This window comes from Heptranchias perlo, chromosome 4 (genome assembly GCF_035084215.1).
Source record: "Heptranchias perlo isolate sHepPer1 chromosome 4, sHepPer1.hap1, whole genome shotgun sequence".
In the NCBI taxonomy this organism is placed as follows: Eukaryota; Metazoa; Chordata; class Chondrichthyes; order Hexanchiformes; family Hexanchidae; genus Heptranchias; species Heptranchias perlo.
Window position 1 is genome coordinate 79305119 of NC_090328.1, and position 19074 is coordinate 79324192.

At 47.0% G+C, this 19074-nt stretch overlaps 1 protein-coding gene across 1 annotated transcript in view; it reads right to left on the bottom strand.

The window, feature by feature from the left end:
* The window catches only part of prxl2c (peroxiredoxin like 2C), a 32367-nt gene extending 19559 nt beyond the window's left edge, over positions 1 to 12808 (bottom strand). Inside the window, exons 1-2 of the mRNA XM_067982218.1 lie at positions 12717 to 12808; positions 12142 to 12218 (exon numbers count right to left, since the gene is read on the bottom strand). Of these exons, the coding sequence (XP_067838319.1) occupies positions 12142 to 12218; positions 12717 to 12762 (123 nt within the window). The 5' untranslated portion in view covers positions 12763 to 12808. The remainder of the gene's footprint in view (positions 1 to 12141; positions 12219 to 12716) is intronic.
* Between the last annotated feature and the right edge of the window lie 6266 nt (positions 12809 to 19074).

A 19074-nucleotide genomic window follows, 5' to 3' on the forward strand; every position in this document is an offset into this window, starting at 1 on the left:
AACTAGAGCCCCCTGGATGACTAAAGACATGAAATTAAAATGAAACAGAAAAAGGAGGCTTATGATGATGGTAAGGTTCAAAATACAGTAGAGAATCAGGCTGAATACAGAAAGTACAGAGGAAATCGAGAAAAGGGAATATTAGGGGTAAAGAGAGAGCATGAGAATAGATTAGCGGCTAACATAAAAGGGAACCCAAAAGTCTTCTATAAACATATAAATAGTAAAAGAGTAGTCAAAGGAAGGGTATGTCTGACTAGAGACATAAAAGCAGATCTTCTTGTGGAGGCAGAGGGCACGGCTGAGGTAGTAAATGAATACTTCGCATCCGTCTTCACTAGAGAAGAGGATGCTGCCATTGAAGAAGCAAAGGAGGAGGTAGTAGCGATATTGGATAGGATAAAAATAGATAAAGAGGAGGTACTTAAAAGATTGGCAGTACTCAAAGTAGAAAAGTCACCCGGTCCAGATGGGATGCACCCTAGATTACTGAGGGAAGAAAGGGTTGAAATTGCAGAGGCTCTGGCTACAATTTTCCAAACCTCTTTAGATATGGGGAAGGTGCCGGAGGACTGGAGGATTGCAAATATTACATCTCAGTTCAAAAAAGGGGAGAGGGATAAACCTGGCAATTACAGGCCAGTCAGCCGAACATCAGTGCTGGGGAACTGTTTAGAGACAATAATCTGGGACAAAATTAATTCGCACTTGGAAAAGTATGGGCTAATCAATGAAAATCAGCATGGATTTGTTAAAGGAAAATCGTGTTTGACTAACTTGATTGAGTTCTTTGATTGAAGTAATGGAGATGGTTGATGAGGGTAGTGTGGTTGATGTGTATATGGAATTTCAAAAGGCATTTGATAAAGTACTACATAATAGACTGGTTAGCAAAATTAAAGCCCATGGGATTAAAGGCACAGTAGCGGTGTGGATACAAAATTGGCTAGGGGACAGAAAGCAGAGTATAATGCTGAACGGTTGTTCTCCAGACTGGAGGGAAGTATACAATGGTGTTCCCCAGGGGTCAGTATTAGGACTACTGCTCTTTTTGATATGTATTAATGATCTGGACTTGGGTGTGGGAGGTATAATTTCAAAGTTTGCAGATGACAAAATGCAGAAATGTAGTAAACAATGTAGAGGATAGTAACAGACTTCGAATCATAGAATGGTTACAGACAGAAGGAGGCCATTCGGCCCATTGAGTCCATGCCGGCTCTCTGCAAGAGCAATCCAGCTGTGTCCCACTCCCCCATCCTTTCCCCGTAGCCCTGCAAATTTTTCCCTTCAAGTACTTATCCAATTCCCTTTTGAAAGCCACGGTTGAATCTGCCTCCACTACTCCCTCAGGCAGTCCATTCCAGATCATAACCATTCGCTGCATAAAAAGCTTTTCCTCATGTCGCTTTTGGTTCTCTTGCCAATCACCTTAATTCTGTGTCCTCTGGTTCTTGACCCTTCAGCCAATGGGAAGTGTTTCTCTATATCTACTCTGCCCAGACCCTTCATGATTTTGAATACCTCTATCAAATCTCCTCTCAACCTTCTCTGTTCTAAGGAGAACAATCTCAGCTTCTCCAGTCTATCCACATAACTGAAGTCCTTCATCCCTGGAACCATTCTAGTAAATCTTTTCTGCACCCTCCACCTAAAGCCTTCACATCCTTCCTAAAATGTGATGCCCAGAATTGGACACAAATACTCTAGTTGTGGCCGAACCAATGTTTTATAAAAGGTTCATCATAACTTCCTTACTTTCGTACTCTATGCCTCTATTCATAAGCCCATATGCTTTTTTAACCACTTTCTCAACCCGCCCTGCCACCGTCAACAATTTGTGCACATATACCCCCAGGTCTCTCTGTTCCCGCACCCCCTTTAGAATTGTACCCTTTAGTTTAAATTGCCTCTCCGCGTTCTTCATACCAAAATGTATCACTTCGCACATCTCTGCGTTAAATTTCATCTGCCATATGTCCGCCCATTCCACCAGCCTGTCTATGTCCTCTTGAAGTCTATCAGTATCCTCCTTACTGTTCACTACACTTCCAAGATTTGTGTCATCTGCAAATTTGGAAATTGTGCCCTGTACACCCAAGTCCAAGCCATTAATATATATCACGAAAAGCAGTGGTCCTAGTACCGACCCCTGGGGAACACCACTGTAAACCTTCCTCCGGTTGTTTTTCGGACTGTTCACCGCTACTTTCTGTTTCCCGTCACTTACTCAATTTCATATCCATGGTGCCACTGCCCCTTTTATTCCACGAGCTTCAACTTTGCCGACATGAGGAAGCCTGCAATGCGAACGAACTCTAGTGCTTATTCTTGCTGCTTGTCTCTGTCCATAGGGAACGTGATGAATCTGGGTTTTTTTATTATTCGTTCATGGGATGCTCAACCAGAATAACTATTCCAGCAACTCCTGCATTATCTCTTTAAATATGCTGGTGCGGGGGTGGGGGAGAGGGGTCCTTCAAGCCGTTTAGCTCCTGATCAGTTGTGCGAGGTTAGGACAGTGCGTTAGCTGAAGCAGAGAGTTTGAAAATGGCACCAGCTGCTCCAAATCAGTGTTGCACGCTAATTAACATCATAATCTCCCTACTTTACATGCTGCTGGCGATCGTTAGATACGCAAACGCCTTTACCAAGATGGTGTCTGCGCATGTCACTCTTGAAGTGTGCGCACGCATCCCGGATGCCATTTTCAGGGCTCGAGTCCGTGTAGCGCCCACAGAACGGGCACTACACTGCCCAATTTAGCCCCCACTATTATAAGCACCAGCCTTGGCTCAGTGGTAGCACTATCATCTCTGAATGAAAAGGTTAAGGATTCAAGCCCTGATCCAGGACTTGAGCACATAATCTAGGCTCGCACGTCAATGGAGTACTATATTGTCGGAGGGTACTGTCTTTTGGATGGGATGTAAAACTGAGGTTTTATCTGCCCTGTGAGGTGGACAAAGAAGATCCCTTTCAAAGCCAACATAAACAGATTAACTCATCATTTGCTGTTTCTGGCACTTTGCTGTCTGCAAATTTGTTGCCACATTGACTGACAAAATAACAGTGACCACGCTTCAAAAGTAATTAATTTCCTGTAAAGCAGTTTGGGATGTCCGGAGGTTGTGAAAGGCACATTATTAATGCAAGTGCTTTTTTTCTTATTATTCTATGGTGGTTTATTTATTGCTATCTGCGTATGCTAAATAAATACATTTAATGTTATCAATTCATTTTTAGCTGAGATATATACATATATTACATCTCCAACTACAAGCCTAGCCTGATAAGTGCTTCACCTCCTCCCCACCCCCAGACTTGACTGCAGGCCATCCAGCAGCCTGTCCTGGACTGGCGCTACACCCCATATCCATTTCCTGCCTATGGCAGCTGGTCAGCCGCAACTCATGGCTCGATATTAACCCCCCATTGCTTTTTATTTTCATTTGCTAGCTCTTTTCTCTGTTACCACCCCTGCAAAAATATTCCTCCATTTTCCCCCTCTCTCATCATCTTTCCCCCTCTGCTCATCTTCCCTCTCCCCATGTGAAACATGTTATATAAATGTGAGTTCTTAATTTTTTGATCCATAGCAACTTCCATTGAACCACAACAGGTTCAAAAACACATAAATCACACTGGATTTCCATGGAAAAATGTGCAATACCCCCACACTCACTCAACAGTTGTAAAAAAAAATGTGCAAACCAAGATATACCACAAACAGCAAAAAGATTTTTAAAATAATTAATGTTTCAAAATGTAAAAGCACATATCTTTTCATGTAATTTCTCAGCTAACTTACCACCATTTTGAAAGTCACAGAAACATTTACTGCCTCTAATAGTAAGCAGTAAAACCATGCTGGAGCAGGTGTTTTGTTCCCAGCTGGCTTCTTTATTTCCAAATAAAGCTTCAAATGATTTATAGAATTAGTTCAAACGGATTGAGTAATTAACTAAGCATGTGGCTGAGCTCAGTCACCCCTGCAGCTGCAACAGCACATACTATTTCTAGCTGCCTGTTTGTTTCTAATGATACTAAAATCATTGCAGTGTTGGTAATCACCTTTCAAAAAAAGACAGATTAATATTTGGTTAGGAACAGGGTGGAGGATTATAAGGCTAAGTACAGATAGAGATGATCGAATGCTTTGAGAAGCATCATAATTCCTCTAGTTCTTTGTGTCTTTTCTGCTCTGGTAATCAGTACACCAGTACACTGTCCATTCGCTAAACAGGTGGATTGTATTAGCCTTGATGTCACACCTTGCCTATTCCATCACATCATCTAGCTATGCCCTTCTTTAGCTGCTTCTTAATCTATCGCCATCAACCATCCTGGCTGTATCAAGCTTGCTTATGAGAATAATGTGCCTACGCTATGTAAAATTCTCATCAATAATCAGCCTGATCACTTCACTTTTCTTGTGCTACTACTGTACAAGGGTCCACTCAGGAGCCATCTTTCTCCAACTAATTATCAGCATATGTCTATAGCAACATTGTTATATTTTTGGGTCTTTGCCATTCTTCTTATTCTACATTACTTAGACTCATATCTTACATCACTCTCATCACCATACCTTTGAGATAGTCTCTCTTAGCTTTAAGATCAAAATAAAATAACAACAGATTTATACATTGCGCTTTTCATGTCCCCAGGACATCCTAAAGTGTACCATAGCCAATGAATTACTTTTGAAGTGTCGTCATTGCTGTTATGTAGCAAATGTGGTGACCAATTTGCACACAGCAAGGTCCCACAGAAAGCGAGAAGATGAATGATTCCCCCCAACCCCGGCTAACCTGTTTTGATGAGGTTGGTTAAGAGATGACTGTTGGCCAGGACACTAGGAGAATCTGCAAGCTGACTCTTGACTGAAACAGAATACTTTTTTTTAAGAGTTACTGGGACATCCTGGATTTTGAGCGCCGAATCATTCAAATTATTAAGAGAACTCTAAGTCATATACAAACTGAACCAATCAAACAGCATTGCTTATGTTTGAATTATTCTTCTCTGCAGTTTGTAACCAACAAAACTCACAAAATTGTGTTGATGTAGGCCTGGTACAGGAATCTGAACTGCAGTCAGTTTTTTAAACTGTTTATATATTGAGAATGGATTTAAAGGAAAAGCTGCTAAATCAAAACGAGACAAATATATCTAATTTTTGTCACAAGTATAAACACCTCCAGTTTAATACCTTCAGGGTTCAAGATCCGCTTTTTACAATTATACAATACTGTTGACCACACATTAACACTTAAGCATGGATATTCATGGTTAGATAGATGTTCTTCAGTTTTCCATGATTAGCTTTGGATAGTTGAATCTTTCTCCAGGACATTAAATGAGTTGGATCCGTGATAGAGCAGATTGTACATGGTCTATGTGAGGAACAGGTCTGACAAGCCAACTTGGCTGAATAGCCTTTTCTTATTTAATTCTTTCTTCAACATGTGAATTTTCTTAAACTGTGTGAGAGTTAAACCTCAGATCTTTATGATAGCCTATGAATAAAATATATATGAAACAAATGAAAATCAATAAAAAGTTTAAATATCATGAATAACTTTTAACAAACATTAACCAATATCAAACGTTGGTAAGTGTGACAGACAACCATACCTCCATGATATACAGAACTAAATGCTAAAAATAAACTTTTCAATGGATGCAATGGCCCCGATATTAGCAGGGAGGCGGGATGGCAGCGGGAGGGCGATTGGGCAGGTGGGTAACCCGCCCAATAAAATCTGTCCATTCCCCACACGATCGCGGGTAAATTGGAGCCATTTACCGTGGCTTCTGGGTTTGACGTCTGAAACCTGCACAGCGGGTGGACTGTGCACCCGCGTCACAGGCTGTCAGCTGGAGGAGCTCTATTTAAAGGGGCAGTCCTCCAATGGCTTCTTCTGCAGCAAACACCCAAATAGAACAATGGAGCAGCCATGGGGAAAGGCTGCTCCTAGATTCAGTGATGCCTCACTCCAGGTGCTAATGGATGGGGTGAGGAGGAGGAGGGAAGAAAGTGACCTGCCTCTGCCACCAAGAAGGCCTGGCTCGAGGTGGCAGAGGAGGTCACCAGCAGCAGCAACATTTCCCGTACTTGGGTCCAGTGCAGGAAGTGCTTCAATGACCTAACTAGGTCAGCCAAAGTGAGTACACTTACTGATTCTCCTACATTCCATCTTCCACTTCACCGCCTGCACCCCCCAACTCATTCTGCACTGCCAAGACTACTCTAACACATCACTCCTCACACCCACTCAAAGCTCATCCTCAACTTACCTGCACTTTCTCACCACTTCCTCATCTCCCTATTACTCACCCCACTAGCACTCAACCCAATCCTCATAAAACGCCATGGCTCTGTCTCATACTCACCCTCTGATGCATCTCTTTTACGGTCAGCCGCACCCAAACCAATGCATTCATCACTTGGCCATGTCACCATCACTCACTCATGCGTCTGTACTTTCTCCCCTTGTAGGAGAAGAGAGCCCAGAATGAACGGGAGAAGGCGAGGGCCAGAGGGGTGCCGCAACAGACCGTCGTCCTCACGGGCGCTAGAGCTGAGCCGCACCCTCGAGTGCCTGTCCATCGGGGACGCCGAGACTGGCACCCGTCAAATGTCTGGTGACAGAACTTTAACATTCAGCACACACAATATGAATTGATGTTAACATGCCTTGCCATCTTCAGCACCTCAACATCTGTGATCATGCTTAATATTGCATTCTGTTCTCTTACAGGGCATTCAGCAACTGCTGTGATGGTGGAGGGCGATTCCTCAGAAGAGCTGCCAGCCTCTGAGGGGGCACCATCAGATCTGAGGGAGCTATCCACCAGCGCAGATACACACACCTCGGTGGGTCCCAGTCCTCAGTTAGTTGGGGTCACACATGGTTAGTTACCACATACATGTGAGCACGAGCAGACACTGGTGGCAGGGGCAGCTGTGGAGAGTCCACGTTGGTGGGAGCACTCCTCTCCAGACTCTGCTCAGCTGGACACAGATGCTGAAACCTGGGGGCCATCCTTTAAATGGAGAATGATCAAAGGGCAGCAGCACATTTGCAAGGTGCTGGAAAAGGTGCAACGCGCACTCTCCACAATCGCGCAGAGGATGGAGGAGTCCAACTCCTGCATGAATGGAATGGTGGCACAGGTACGGGAGGGAATCTCTGAGATACTGTCACAGGGACGTGAGGGCATCTCTGAGATAGTGTCGTGGGTAAGTGCGGGAATGTCTGCGATGGAGGGAAGGCTAGCCTCCATGGAGCTTCAAGTACGGCTCAACAATGAGTCCATTCAGGCCCTGACAACAGCCATTCGGACTCAGGGTGAACAACATTCTGCCGCCTTAAACAGGCATGTAGATAAACCAGCTCTGGCCTTACAAGGCTTCACACATATCTTCCAAAATGTCGTCCAGCAGAGTGGTAGGAGTGGTGGGGGCCTGTCCCAGGGGAAGGATGATGGCGAAAGGGGACATGGAAGTGGGGACGCCACTCAAAGCGCCCCCATGTCTCACCCGTTGCCCCCCTCTCAACCATTACCCACAATGCTGCCTCCTCTCCAGGTGGCCAGGTTTGCCCCTGCGCAGGTGGAGCAGTCTTTGGAGGGGCCCTCATGGGCACCAAAACCCAGAGGGCGTAGGCCCAAAGCATCTAATTGGTCAGGACATGAACAAGAGCAACCTGCCACTACCTCTGCTGCAGCCATAGGGGATGCACCACGTAGAAGTAGTCAGAAGCGAAAGGCAAAAGTTTTGTAAGCACAAAGGGGATGCACAAGGGTGTTTGACAGTTGATCATGTTTTTTATTTATATTTGCTTTTTGTTAAACGCACGTAAATATTATTATTGTATTATTGTCACCACTACTGCCTCATCTTGGCCATTCTTGACTGGCTTCAGTAATAAGGCCCTTTCATGAGGTTCACCATGAACGCCCAGACTTGATGCCACCAATTGGGTCACTCTACAGTGGCCTTATGTGTAGTTGCAGGACTGTTTTGTGCAGCTGGTGGGGGGGGGGGGGCTGGTGTGGCCGCTGCCCTGTCCAGGTGGTGAGGACTGGACTCTTCACACTGTCTGATGTTAGGAGAACCGTTCACATATCAGTGACACCCTGGCCTCACGAGCAACCAGGTGAGCCATTGTTCTGCCCATGGGTTGCTCCAGCTCCTCCTCCTCCTCCTCCATCACCTCCTCCTCCTCCTCCTCCTCAATGTGGGTGGCAGATGTGGATGGGGCCTCCTCAAACAGCACCCCTTCTCTGTTGTGCCATGTTGTGCAGGGCACAACAGACGACTATAATGTGTCCCACTTTGTCTGGTGCGTATTGAAGCGCTCCCCCAGAATGATCAAGGCACCTGAAGCGCATCTTGAGCAGCCCTATAGCCTGCTCAATTGTAGACCTGGTAGCGATGTGGCTGTCGTTATATCGACGCTATTGCTCGGTGGTGGGGTTCCTCAGTGGTGTCATGAGCCACATGTGCAGGGGGTATCCCTTGTCCCCGAGGAGCCAGCCCTAAGGAGTGTTTGGTGTGCGGAAGAGGGGCGGGATGTTGGACTCCAGGAGGATGAAGGAATCGTGGCAACTGCCAGGGTATCTTTTTTTAAAATTCGTTCATGGGATGGGGCGTCGCTGGCGAGGTCGGCATTTATTGCCCATCCCTAATTGCCCTTGAGAAGGTGGTGGTGAGCCGCCTTCTTGAACCACTGCAGTCCGTTTGGAAGGTTCTCCCACAGTGCTGTTAGGAAGGGAGTTCCAGGATTTTGACCCAGCGACGATGAAGGAACGGCAATATATTTCCAAGTCGGGATGGTGTGTGACTTGGAGGGGAACGTGCAGGTGGTGGTGTTCCCATGTACCTGCTGCTCTTGTCCTTCTAGGCGGTAGAGGTTGCGGGTTTGACCCGCTCTTGTAGCCACAGTATTTATATGGCTGGTCCAGTTAAGTTTCTGGTCAATGGTGACCCCCAGGATGTTGATGGTGGGGGATTCGGCGATGGTAATGCCGTTGAATGTCAAGGGGAGGTGTTTAGACTCTCTCTTGTTGGAGATGGTCATTGCCTGGCACTTGTCTGGCGTGAATGTTACTTTCCACTTATCAGCCCAAGCCTGGATGTTGTCCAGCTCTTGCTGCACATGTGAAAGAAACTCTTGCAGTGGTCACAAACGAGCTGAGTGTTGATGGAGTGATAGCTCTTCCTGTTGATGAACAGTCCTGCCTCGTGTGGAGGTGCTCGTATTGCTATATGGATGCAATCGATTACACCCTGCACCCGTGGGAAGCCAGCCACAGCGTCTTGGCCATGTTTCATCTGGCTAAGGTCGTTCATGGGGAAGTTGTCGTAGTGCGAGGCCCTGCAAAACAAGCCGTCGGTGACCTGCTTATGCACTTATGTGCAGACGACTGACAGACCCTGGCAATGTCCCCAGTGGCACCCTGGAATGATCCGGAGGCGACGAAGTTGAGGGCAGTGGTGACCTTTACAGCGACAGGTAAGGAGATGCTGCTCGGCCCAGCCGGGAGCAGCTCGGCATGAAGGAGGCTGCAGATGTTTGCGACTGACACTGAGCCTCAGTATGCAATGCTCCTCAGGGAGGTTCAGGAAGCTGAGCCTCGGTCTGTAGAGCCTGTGGCGAGGGTAATGCCTCCTGCGACTTCACTCTCTCTGTTGCTGCCCTCCATGCTCTTGTGCAGGTGCCTGCGGCACAGCACTGTGTTGTGGAGCTCCACATGGCGGAGGTGGACGCCATGCCTGGCGAGGCTGATGATGTTGCTCGCCCTCGGATGAAGTGATGAATGCAGCCACGGCGCCCCCCCATCCTGACGGTGTGAGTTTGAGGGGGTCCGCAATGTAGGTAACTATGTTTGCACTGCAGAGTTTTGGGTGGAAAGTAAGAATTTTGAGTGAAAACACAAAGATCTTGCAGCCAAACCTTTGTCTGAAGTGACAGAGTGCCCTGCTGCAATAAATGAGGTTTTCTCCCCAGCTGTCAAATAATCATTTGCATCTCCCACTGGCTGCTGGCTGAAACATGTCTGCTCCAACAGGGAGTGTTTCCAACAGCACGGGAAACACGCTGAGGATCCTTCAAAATTGCACCCCTGCCAAATGTTTACTCAATCAGGCATCTCAAGTACTTCAACTATCTGTAAAACTATGTAAATGATCTTCCCGCCGACTTTAACTCCTGGGCGCGCACGCACCCGAACGCATCACTGGGGAAACCAGAAATCAATGGGTTGGAGCCAGGCTCCGAACCCGTTCCGGATTGGTACAATTTTAGGAGCCCCCTCGCCCCCAACGCACCCACTCCGCCATCCAAAAATCGGCCCCAATAGATCAATTATGAAATCATGGATCTGGGTAACATTCTTGTATGTAGTTTGACGCACGTTAACCAGGAGATATGTGTCTCCCCATAATGGTTCAGTGGGTAACTTCATTGTTAAGCCATACATACCAAGAAAGACCCAGCTTTGCGGGTGAATTTACACATGGTGAGTTGTGCCGCTGTTACGTCATTAATAAAAGGTTTGCATCCACTGGTGGTCAGGAAAGGTATTTACACAAGAGTTTCCTGGTCAGCTCATTTACATACCCATTGGTATAAATCCCTTGTAAAACGAATACAATTCGCTAGGATGATGGAAATTAGAGTACAGCCTTTAAAAAAGACAGTTTGGCCTGCATACTTCATCAGCAGACTGGGGGACACCAGGCAAGGAAGGAGAGGTGCTTGGCTCACTCATTTGACTCTCAGATAACTTCACTGCATGTCTCATCAATCTTTTCATCATACTTTTCAACAATGTCCACAGCAGAGTCCTCTGGAGCAAGCAGTCAAACAAGGCAGCAGGGCAAGGAACACAGGCTCAGAAGAAGAACATTGGTCTTTTCTGACTTGGACCTCCAAACCCCCCTGGAGGAAACTGAAGCCAGGAGGCACATACTCCTGGGTGTTCATGCTAGAAAGCCAGCCAGAAATATCACTTGTGCCACCAGGAAGGAAGTGGCACTGGCACTGTGTGCCAACTCCCTCACCCGCAGGACTGCAGACCAGTGCCAAAATAAGTTCAACAATGTCACTAGGGCAAGCACGGTAACTAACACACTGGACACTCTTCCTTTTCTTCCTTGCCCACCCTGGGCACCAGAACACACTTCATCCTCTTAAAGTAACACTTGTACAACTAATCTATCACAATGCACTTTGGTTAATGGGGGTGCAACTTGGAACCTTGCACGATGATCACCCTGCTGCCCTAACACCAATTACTTATATATACAACCTTAAAATCTATTCCTCACTTTAACACCATATTTCTCACTTCAAATCTTCCATGCCTCTTGGCACACATTCCTCAATTTCACCATATTTATTCTATCTTCTTGCAGGGGAAAATGGTGTACAATGCCTGATAGAGGCGGGCCACCAAAGGGGAGGGGAGCACCAGAGGGGGCATCCCTACTTCAAATGCCTCACATCCTATGAAGAGAAAGCCATGGAGCTCATGGGGAGACATTTAGTATTTGCTGTGGGAGCTGGTGACGTTCACGGCATATTGCCAGAACCAGGTTAGTGATTGAATGACTACACTATCACCCTAGCATCCCTGTGTAGCTTCTCTGACTCCGTAATCACAAAGAGGTCATGCTCACCCATTTTTAGCTTCTATCCACCTTTCCTACAGACCCACAGAAACAGGGGACACAGGAGGAGGAAGAGGAGGAACAAGGTGATGATGAGAGGAAGAAGCAGCAGGGAAGACATTTCTTCAATTACAATAATGATGATGATGAGGAGGAGGAAGAGGATGATAAGGACCAGGCCACACAGCAGTTCCTGGAGCATGATCGTGCCTCATGTTCCTCTGCTCCAATGTTATCCAACTCAGCCCCTGCGGCACTACCTTCTTCACTCCCACACATTCTAGCTCTGATACTATCAGCCATGGGCAATTAGAGTGTATTAGTGAGGATGTGGCATAGATCATGAGGGAGCCAGAGGAGTGGAAGTGTGTAAGGATGTGCTACCTTCTCAGGGGCTGTGGAGAAGGCTGTCCAGGGTTTTGGAGTCATGGGACCTAGAGTTCATAAGTGCTCACCTGAGAAGAAGGATATTGGAGGAAGATCGTACCGGCCTTTACGTGGCTCACTCCAGGACTGCCACCCCACTCCAAGCCTGAACAAAGGAGACAAGGAAGTAACAAGAATTCTAACACCATTGTACCACCAGAATGATTCAAAATATTTAAAACTCCTAACTCTCACCATCCTATACTTAGTTTACTCATTGTTGAGGTTTGAAGTTTGATTGTAATTCCTGCTGCCATCCAAACTTGTATTTATTTGGAAGTGGCTAGCTGCATGGAAAGCTGCACAGATCTATTTTTGAGAGTTTTAGACAGTAGCGTCAATGTTTGCCAATTGGTACAAAGCCAAATTACAACAACGCAGTCAATCCAATAGTCTGACAGTTACATAACTCATGCATTTTATGAATGTACTAGAGGTTATTGCTTTCAAATTAACACCATTTTAGGGTATGAGAGAAGTTAGCAGATATGGCAACTAAGGCAAAAGATCAATCACAACATAAGGATGGAATCATTTGAATGCTTCATTTACTGAATATAACCCAACAAACATATCACCTTGGTTCAGTTGGTAGCAATCTCACCTTTCAGTTGGACGGCTGTGAGTTCAAGCTCCATTCTAGGTAGCATTGCCAACTCTGGTTGGAGGCATGCCTGGAAGTTTGATCACGTGATGTTCTGACCATATGACATCTGACCATGTGATGCTTGATCACGTGATATCTAATCATATGACTATTACAAATGTTATTGGATTTACAATATAAAGGTTAGGCCCCCTGTACTTGAGTATCTTTGCGGTTTTGCTCCAGCAGCTCTTGTGCGAGAAGCTCCAAGAACCAGGAGGCTACCTGTGAGGAGGCGAAGAGGGGAAACCGAGAAATTACACACAGGAGGAGGCCTTCAGCACTGGAGGCTGAAGGCCTCCTTCTTTAACCACCTCGATCCTTTTATATTCCTCCTTTTCAGATATTCATCCCCTTCCCTTTTAGATTAAATTTTAGTCTCTAACTCAATAGCCACATGTGGTGAAGGATCCCACAATCTAATAGCCCTCAGTTCAAGAATTTCCTCCTCCCTTCCCCCTTGGTTCTTCCACTTTAATGGTTGCTCTTCTCTCCATGTTGTTCCTTCTGCTCCTGGCTGTGCAAACAAAGATGGTGTCCACCCCATCCCATTCCCCAACTTGAGCTCCAATCTCCCGACCCCCAGTCCCTTCCTCTTTTCCCAGCCCCATTAACTGCCCGAGCCCCCATTCCCCAGTCTCCATTTCTTCCCTCCAACCAATTTCAGAGATCCACCCCAATTTCAGAGCCCCCCTCCTGATTTTTTTAAATATTCATTCATGGGATGTGGGCATCACTGACAAGGCCAGCATTTATTGCCCATCCCTAATTGCCCTTGAGAAGGTGGTGGTGAGCCGCCTACTTGAACCGCTGCAGTCCGTGTGATGAAGGTTCTCCCACAGTGCTGTTAGGTAAGGAGTTCCAGGATTTTGACCCAGCGACGATGAAAGAACAGCGATATATTTCCAAGTCAGGATGGTGTGTGACTTGGAGGGGACTGTGTAGGTGGTGTTGTTCCCATGCGCCTAATGCCCTTGTTCTTCTAGGTGGTAGAAGTCGCGGGTTTGGGAGGTGCTGTCGAAGAAACCTTGGCGAGTTGCTGCAGTGCATCCTGTGGATGGTACACACTGCAGCCATTGTGCATGGAGAGAATGTTTAAGGTGATGGATGGGGTGCCAATCAAGTGGGCTGCATTGTCCTGAATGGTGTTGAGCTTCTTGAGTGTTGTTGGAGCTGCACTCATCCAAGCAAGTGGAGAGTATTCCATCATACTCCTGACTTGTGCCTTGTAGATGGTGGAAAGGTTTTGGGGAGTCAGGGGGTGAGTCACTCGCCGCAGAATACCCAGCCTCTGACCTGCTCTTGTAGCCACAGTATTTATATGGCTGGTCCAGTTAAGTTTCTGGTCAATGGTGAGCACCAGGATGTTGATGGTGGGGGATTCGGCGATGGTAATGCCATTGAATGTCAAGGGGAGGTGTTTAGACTCTCTCTTGTTGGAGATGGTCATTGCCTGGCACTTGTCTGGCATGAATGTTACTTGTCACTTATCAGCCCAAGCCTGGATGTTATCCAGGTCTTGCTGCATGCGGGCACAGATTGCTTCATTATCTGAGAGGTTGCGAATGGAACTGAACATTGTGCAATCATCAGCGAACATCCCCATTTTTGACCTTATGATGGAGGAAAGGTCATTGATCAAGCAGCTGATGATGGTTGGGCCTAGGACACTGCCCTGAGGAACTCCTGCAGCAATGTCCTGGGGCTGAGATGATTGGCCTCCAACAACCACTACCATCTTCCTTTGTGCCAGGTATGACTCCAACCACTGGAGAGTTTTGCCTCTGATTCCCATTGACTTCAATTTTACTAGGGCTCCTTGGTGCCACACTCGGTCAAATGCTGCCTTGATTTCAAGGGCAGTCACTCTCACCTCACCTCTGGAATTCAGTTTCTTTGTCCATGTTTGGACCAAGGCTGCAATGAGGTCTGGAGCCAAGTGGTCCTGGCAGAACCCAAAATGAGCATCGGTGAGCAGGTTATTGGTGAGTAAGTGCCGCTTGATAGCACTGTCGATGACACCTTCCATCACTTTGCTGATGATTGAGAGTAGACTGATGGGGCGGTAATTGGCCGGATTGGATTTGTCCTGCTTTTTGTGGACAGAACATACCTGGGCAATTTTCCACTTCGTCGGGTAGATGCCAGTGTTGTAGCTGTACTGGAACAGCTTGGCTAGAGGCGCAGCTAGTTCTGGAGCACAAGTCTTCAGCACTACAGCTGGGATGTTGTCGGGGCCCATAGCCTTTGCTGTATCCAGTGCACTCAGCCGTTTCTTGCGATCACGTGGAGTATATCGAATTGGCTGAAGACTGGCTTCTGTGATGGTGGGGATATTGGGAGGAGGCCGAGATGGATCATCCACTTGGCACTTCTGGCTGAAGATGGTTGCAAACGCTTCAACCTTGTCTTTTGCACTCACATGCTGGGCTCTGCCTTCATTGAGGATGGGATGTTCATGGAGTCTCCTCCTCCCGTTAGTTGTTTAATTGTCCACCACCATTCACGACTGGATGTGGCAGGACTGCAGAGCTTTGATCTGATCCGTTGTTTGTGGGACTGCTTAGTTCTATCTATAGCATGTTGTTTCCACTGTTTAGCTTGCATGTAGTCCTGTGTTGTAGCTTCACCTGGTTGGCACCTCATTTTTAGGTTTGCCTGGTGCTGCTCCTGGCATGCTCTTCTAAACTCTTCATTGAACCAGGGTTGATCCCCTGGCTTGGTGGTAATGATAGAGTGAGGAATATGCCGGGCCATGAGGTTACAGATTGTGCTGGAATACAATTCTGCTGCAGCTGATGGCCCACAGTGCCTCATGGATGCCCAGTTTTGAGCTGCTAGATCTGTTCTGAATCTGTCCCATTTTAGCACGGTGGTAGTGGCACGGAACACAATGGACAGTGTCCTCAGTGTGAAGACGGGACTTTGTCTCCACAAGGACAATGCAGTGGTCACTCCTACCAATACTGTCATGGACAGATGCATCTGCGACAGGTAGCTTGGTGAGGATGAGGTCAAGTAGGTTTTTCCCTCGTGTTGGTTCTCTCACCACCTGCCACAGGCCCAGTCTGGCAGTTATGTCCTTCAGGACTTGGCCAGCTTTGTCAGTAGTGGTGCTACTGAGCCACTCTTGGTGATGGACATTGAAGTCCCCCACCCAGAGTACATTCTGTACCCTTGCTACCCTCAGTGCTTCATCCAAGTGGTGCTCAACATGGAGGAGGACTGATTCATCAGTTGAGGGAGGGCGGTAGGTGGTAATCAGCAGGAGGTTTGACCTGATGCCATGAGATTTCATGGGGTCTGGATTCAATGTTAAGGACTCCCACGGCCACTCCCTCCTGACTGTATACCACTGTGCCGCCAACTCTGGTTGGTCTCTCCTGCCAGTGGGACAGGACACACCCAGGGATGGTGATGGAAGAGTCTGGGATGTTGGCTAAAAGGTATGATTCTGTGAGTATGGCTATGTCAGGCTGTTGCTTGTTAGTCTGTGGGACACCTCTCCCAATTTTGGCACAAGTCCCCAGATGTTAGTGAGGAGGACTTTGCAGGGTCGACTGGGCTTGTTTTGCCTTTGCCTTTGTCGGTGCCTAGTGGTCCAATGCTGGGTGGTCCGTCTGATTTCAGAGACCCCTCCCCTCACCCCAGTTTCAGAGACCCACCCCCCAGTTTCAAAGACCCCCTCTCCTGGTTTCAGAAACTCCCCCCTATTTCAGAGCCCACCCCACCCCGATTTCAGAGACCCCCCCGTGATTTCAGAGACCCCCCAGTGAATTCAGAGGCTCCCCCGCAATTTCAGAGGCCCCTCTGCGATTTCAGAGACCCCCCTGTGATTTCAGAGAACGCCCCCTGCGATTTCAGAGAACCCCCTGCGATTTCAGAGACATCCCCCTGTGGCTTCAGAGACCCATCCACCGCGGTTTCAGAGACCCACCCCCCCCCACCCCCCCACCGATTTCAGAGGCCACCTCCCCACCCTGATTTCAGAAGATCTCCCCGAATATCCATACCCCCGAATGCCGACTGCATCCACGCGGCCGCAGCTCTCTGTGGCGGTGGTTGGGTGACGTCACTGAGCCGGAGGCTTCTCTGAGTAGCAGCTGGTGATGTCACGGGGTGGGGGACGCCCTGTGGTGGAATATTTAAAGCGATGATTGCCGTGAAAATAATATCCATAAAATTTAAATCCACTGATCTCCTGGGCTACTAGAGGCAGCGCCCTGGAGTCCCGTGCTCCATTTCTGGAGACTCCCGGTCATTCTGGGAATGTTGGGAACCCTAATTCTAGTACTTGAGCACATAATCTAGGACTACTTAAGTGGCAGCTTGAGTTCTGTATTCACTCCCTGTTGCCCTTGCCCAATGATTGGTGCCCCTAACTTTTTTTTTGTTGGGACTGCTTGCCCCAAGCCACTTTCTCAATTCCAGAGCTTAGGGCCGAGGCAGCTGAACTCCTTCTGAACAATTCATCCGAAAGATGGCACCTCTGACAAGCAGCACGCAGTTCTGCACTAAAGTGTCATAGAATCATACAGCACAGAAGGAGAACCTTCAGCCCATTGTTCCTGTGCCATCTCTTTAAACGAATTAGTCCCACTACCCTATTCTTTCCCCAGAGCCCTACAAATTTTTCCCCTTAAATATACATCCAATTGCCTTTTGAAAGTTACTATTGAATTTGCTTCCACCAATCTCTAAGACAGTGCATTCCAGATCATAACAACTCGCTGCGTAAAAAAAATTCTCCTTATCTCGCCTCTGGTTCTTCTGCCAATTACCTTAAATTTGTGTCCTCTGGTTACCGACCCTCCTGCCAGTCAAAACAGTTTCTCCCTATTTACTCTATCAAACCCCCTCATAATTTTGAACACCTCTATTAAATCTTCCCTTAACCTTCTCTGCTCTAAGGAGAACAATCCCAGCTTCTCCAGTCTCTTCACATAACTGAAGTTCCTCATCCCTTTACCATTCTAGTAAATCTCCTCTGAACTCTCTTTAAGGCCTTGACATCGTTCCTAAAGTGTGGTGCCCAGAATTGGACACAATACTTCAGCTGAGGCCTAACAAGTGATTTATAAAGGTTTAATATAACTCCCTTGCTTTTGTATTTTATGCTTCTGTTTATAAAGCCAAGGATTCCGTATGCCTTTTTAACAGCCTTATCAATTTGTCCTGCCACCTTCAAAGATCTGTGTATGTAAACCCCCAAGTCTCTCCGTTCCTGTTAGCCTTGATTTTACACTCAAATGCCTGGTGCAGGGCTTGAACTCACAACCTTCTCACTCAAAGTCTGAAGCTGACACTTCTGCACAGCTCCTATGTTACAGTGAGGATTATATGTCAGGTGTTTTCTCTGTTATTAAGGCAGGTAGAAACGAAGCATTTTGCAATGGTTTCTCTCTATCACATTTGAAAAGGCCAACAAGGATCTTTAAAGTAGCAGGATGCTTTTTATTTATTGAAAACATACAATTTAAGGACAGGACATTGTATTCCTATCCCCCGCCCATTTTTTTTCTTATAATTCTCCCCCTCTCTCCTGAAGGTGCTGTCTCTTTCAATGGTGTCACTCTTCACATATGAATCTAGACATTAAATAATAGTTGGCTGTTCCAACAGAGGGGAGGCCTCACAGCCAAGACAATTATTGTTTTCACCAGACATCCACATTTCCCACCAGGGTCAATGGATACCAATAAGGAGTGGGACCTCAGGCTGCTTTTCCACTCTCTGTCTTATGGAACACTGAAATCAGATGTAGTGCTCTTATTGCTGCATGGGTGCAGATCAGGTAATTGAACAAAGATTAGGGGGTCAATTTTAACCCTACTCGTCTGGTGGAACCAGGCAGTTAAAACCAACCGGGTGACTAATCATCGATGTCCTGCCTGGATCCCATCATCTTCCATTTTAACTTGCTCTTCTGAACAGGTGGCAAAGACACCCACCTGAAGCCGGCAGAGTCCTTCTTTAAATATACAGATCGGGTTTCAATAATGCCATTGGGCCCCAACCGCTATTTTAACTGTGACATGAGTGAGGAAGCCACTTTGGCTTTACCACCAGGTTAACTCAAGTCGGAAGAGGATTGAAAGGAGATGAGACCATTCAAGGTAAGTTTTTTACTTTCCTTTGCAGGGCCATGAGAAAGTAGGAGTGCTCCTCTGGGCCCCATAAGGAAAGTTTAAGCCTCCCCTGTCTTGGACTCCACCCGCTTCCCTACCACAAGACTCCCCCGGAGCCCCGGACCCCACACTGCCCGAATTTCCATAGACCAGCAGCTGCTTCCTGCCCACTTCCCACCCATTCTAGG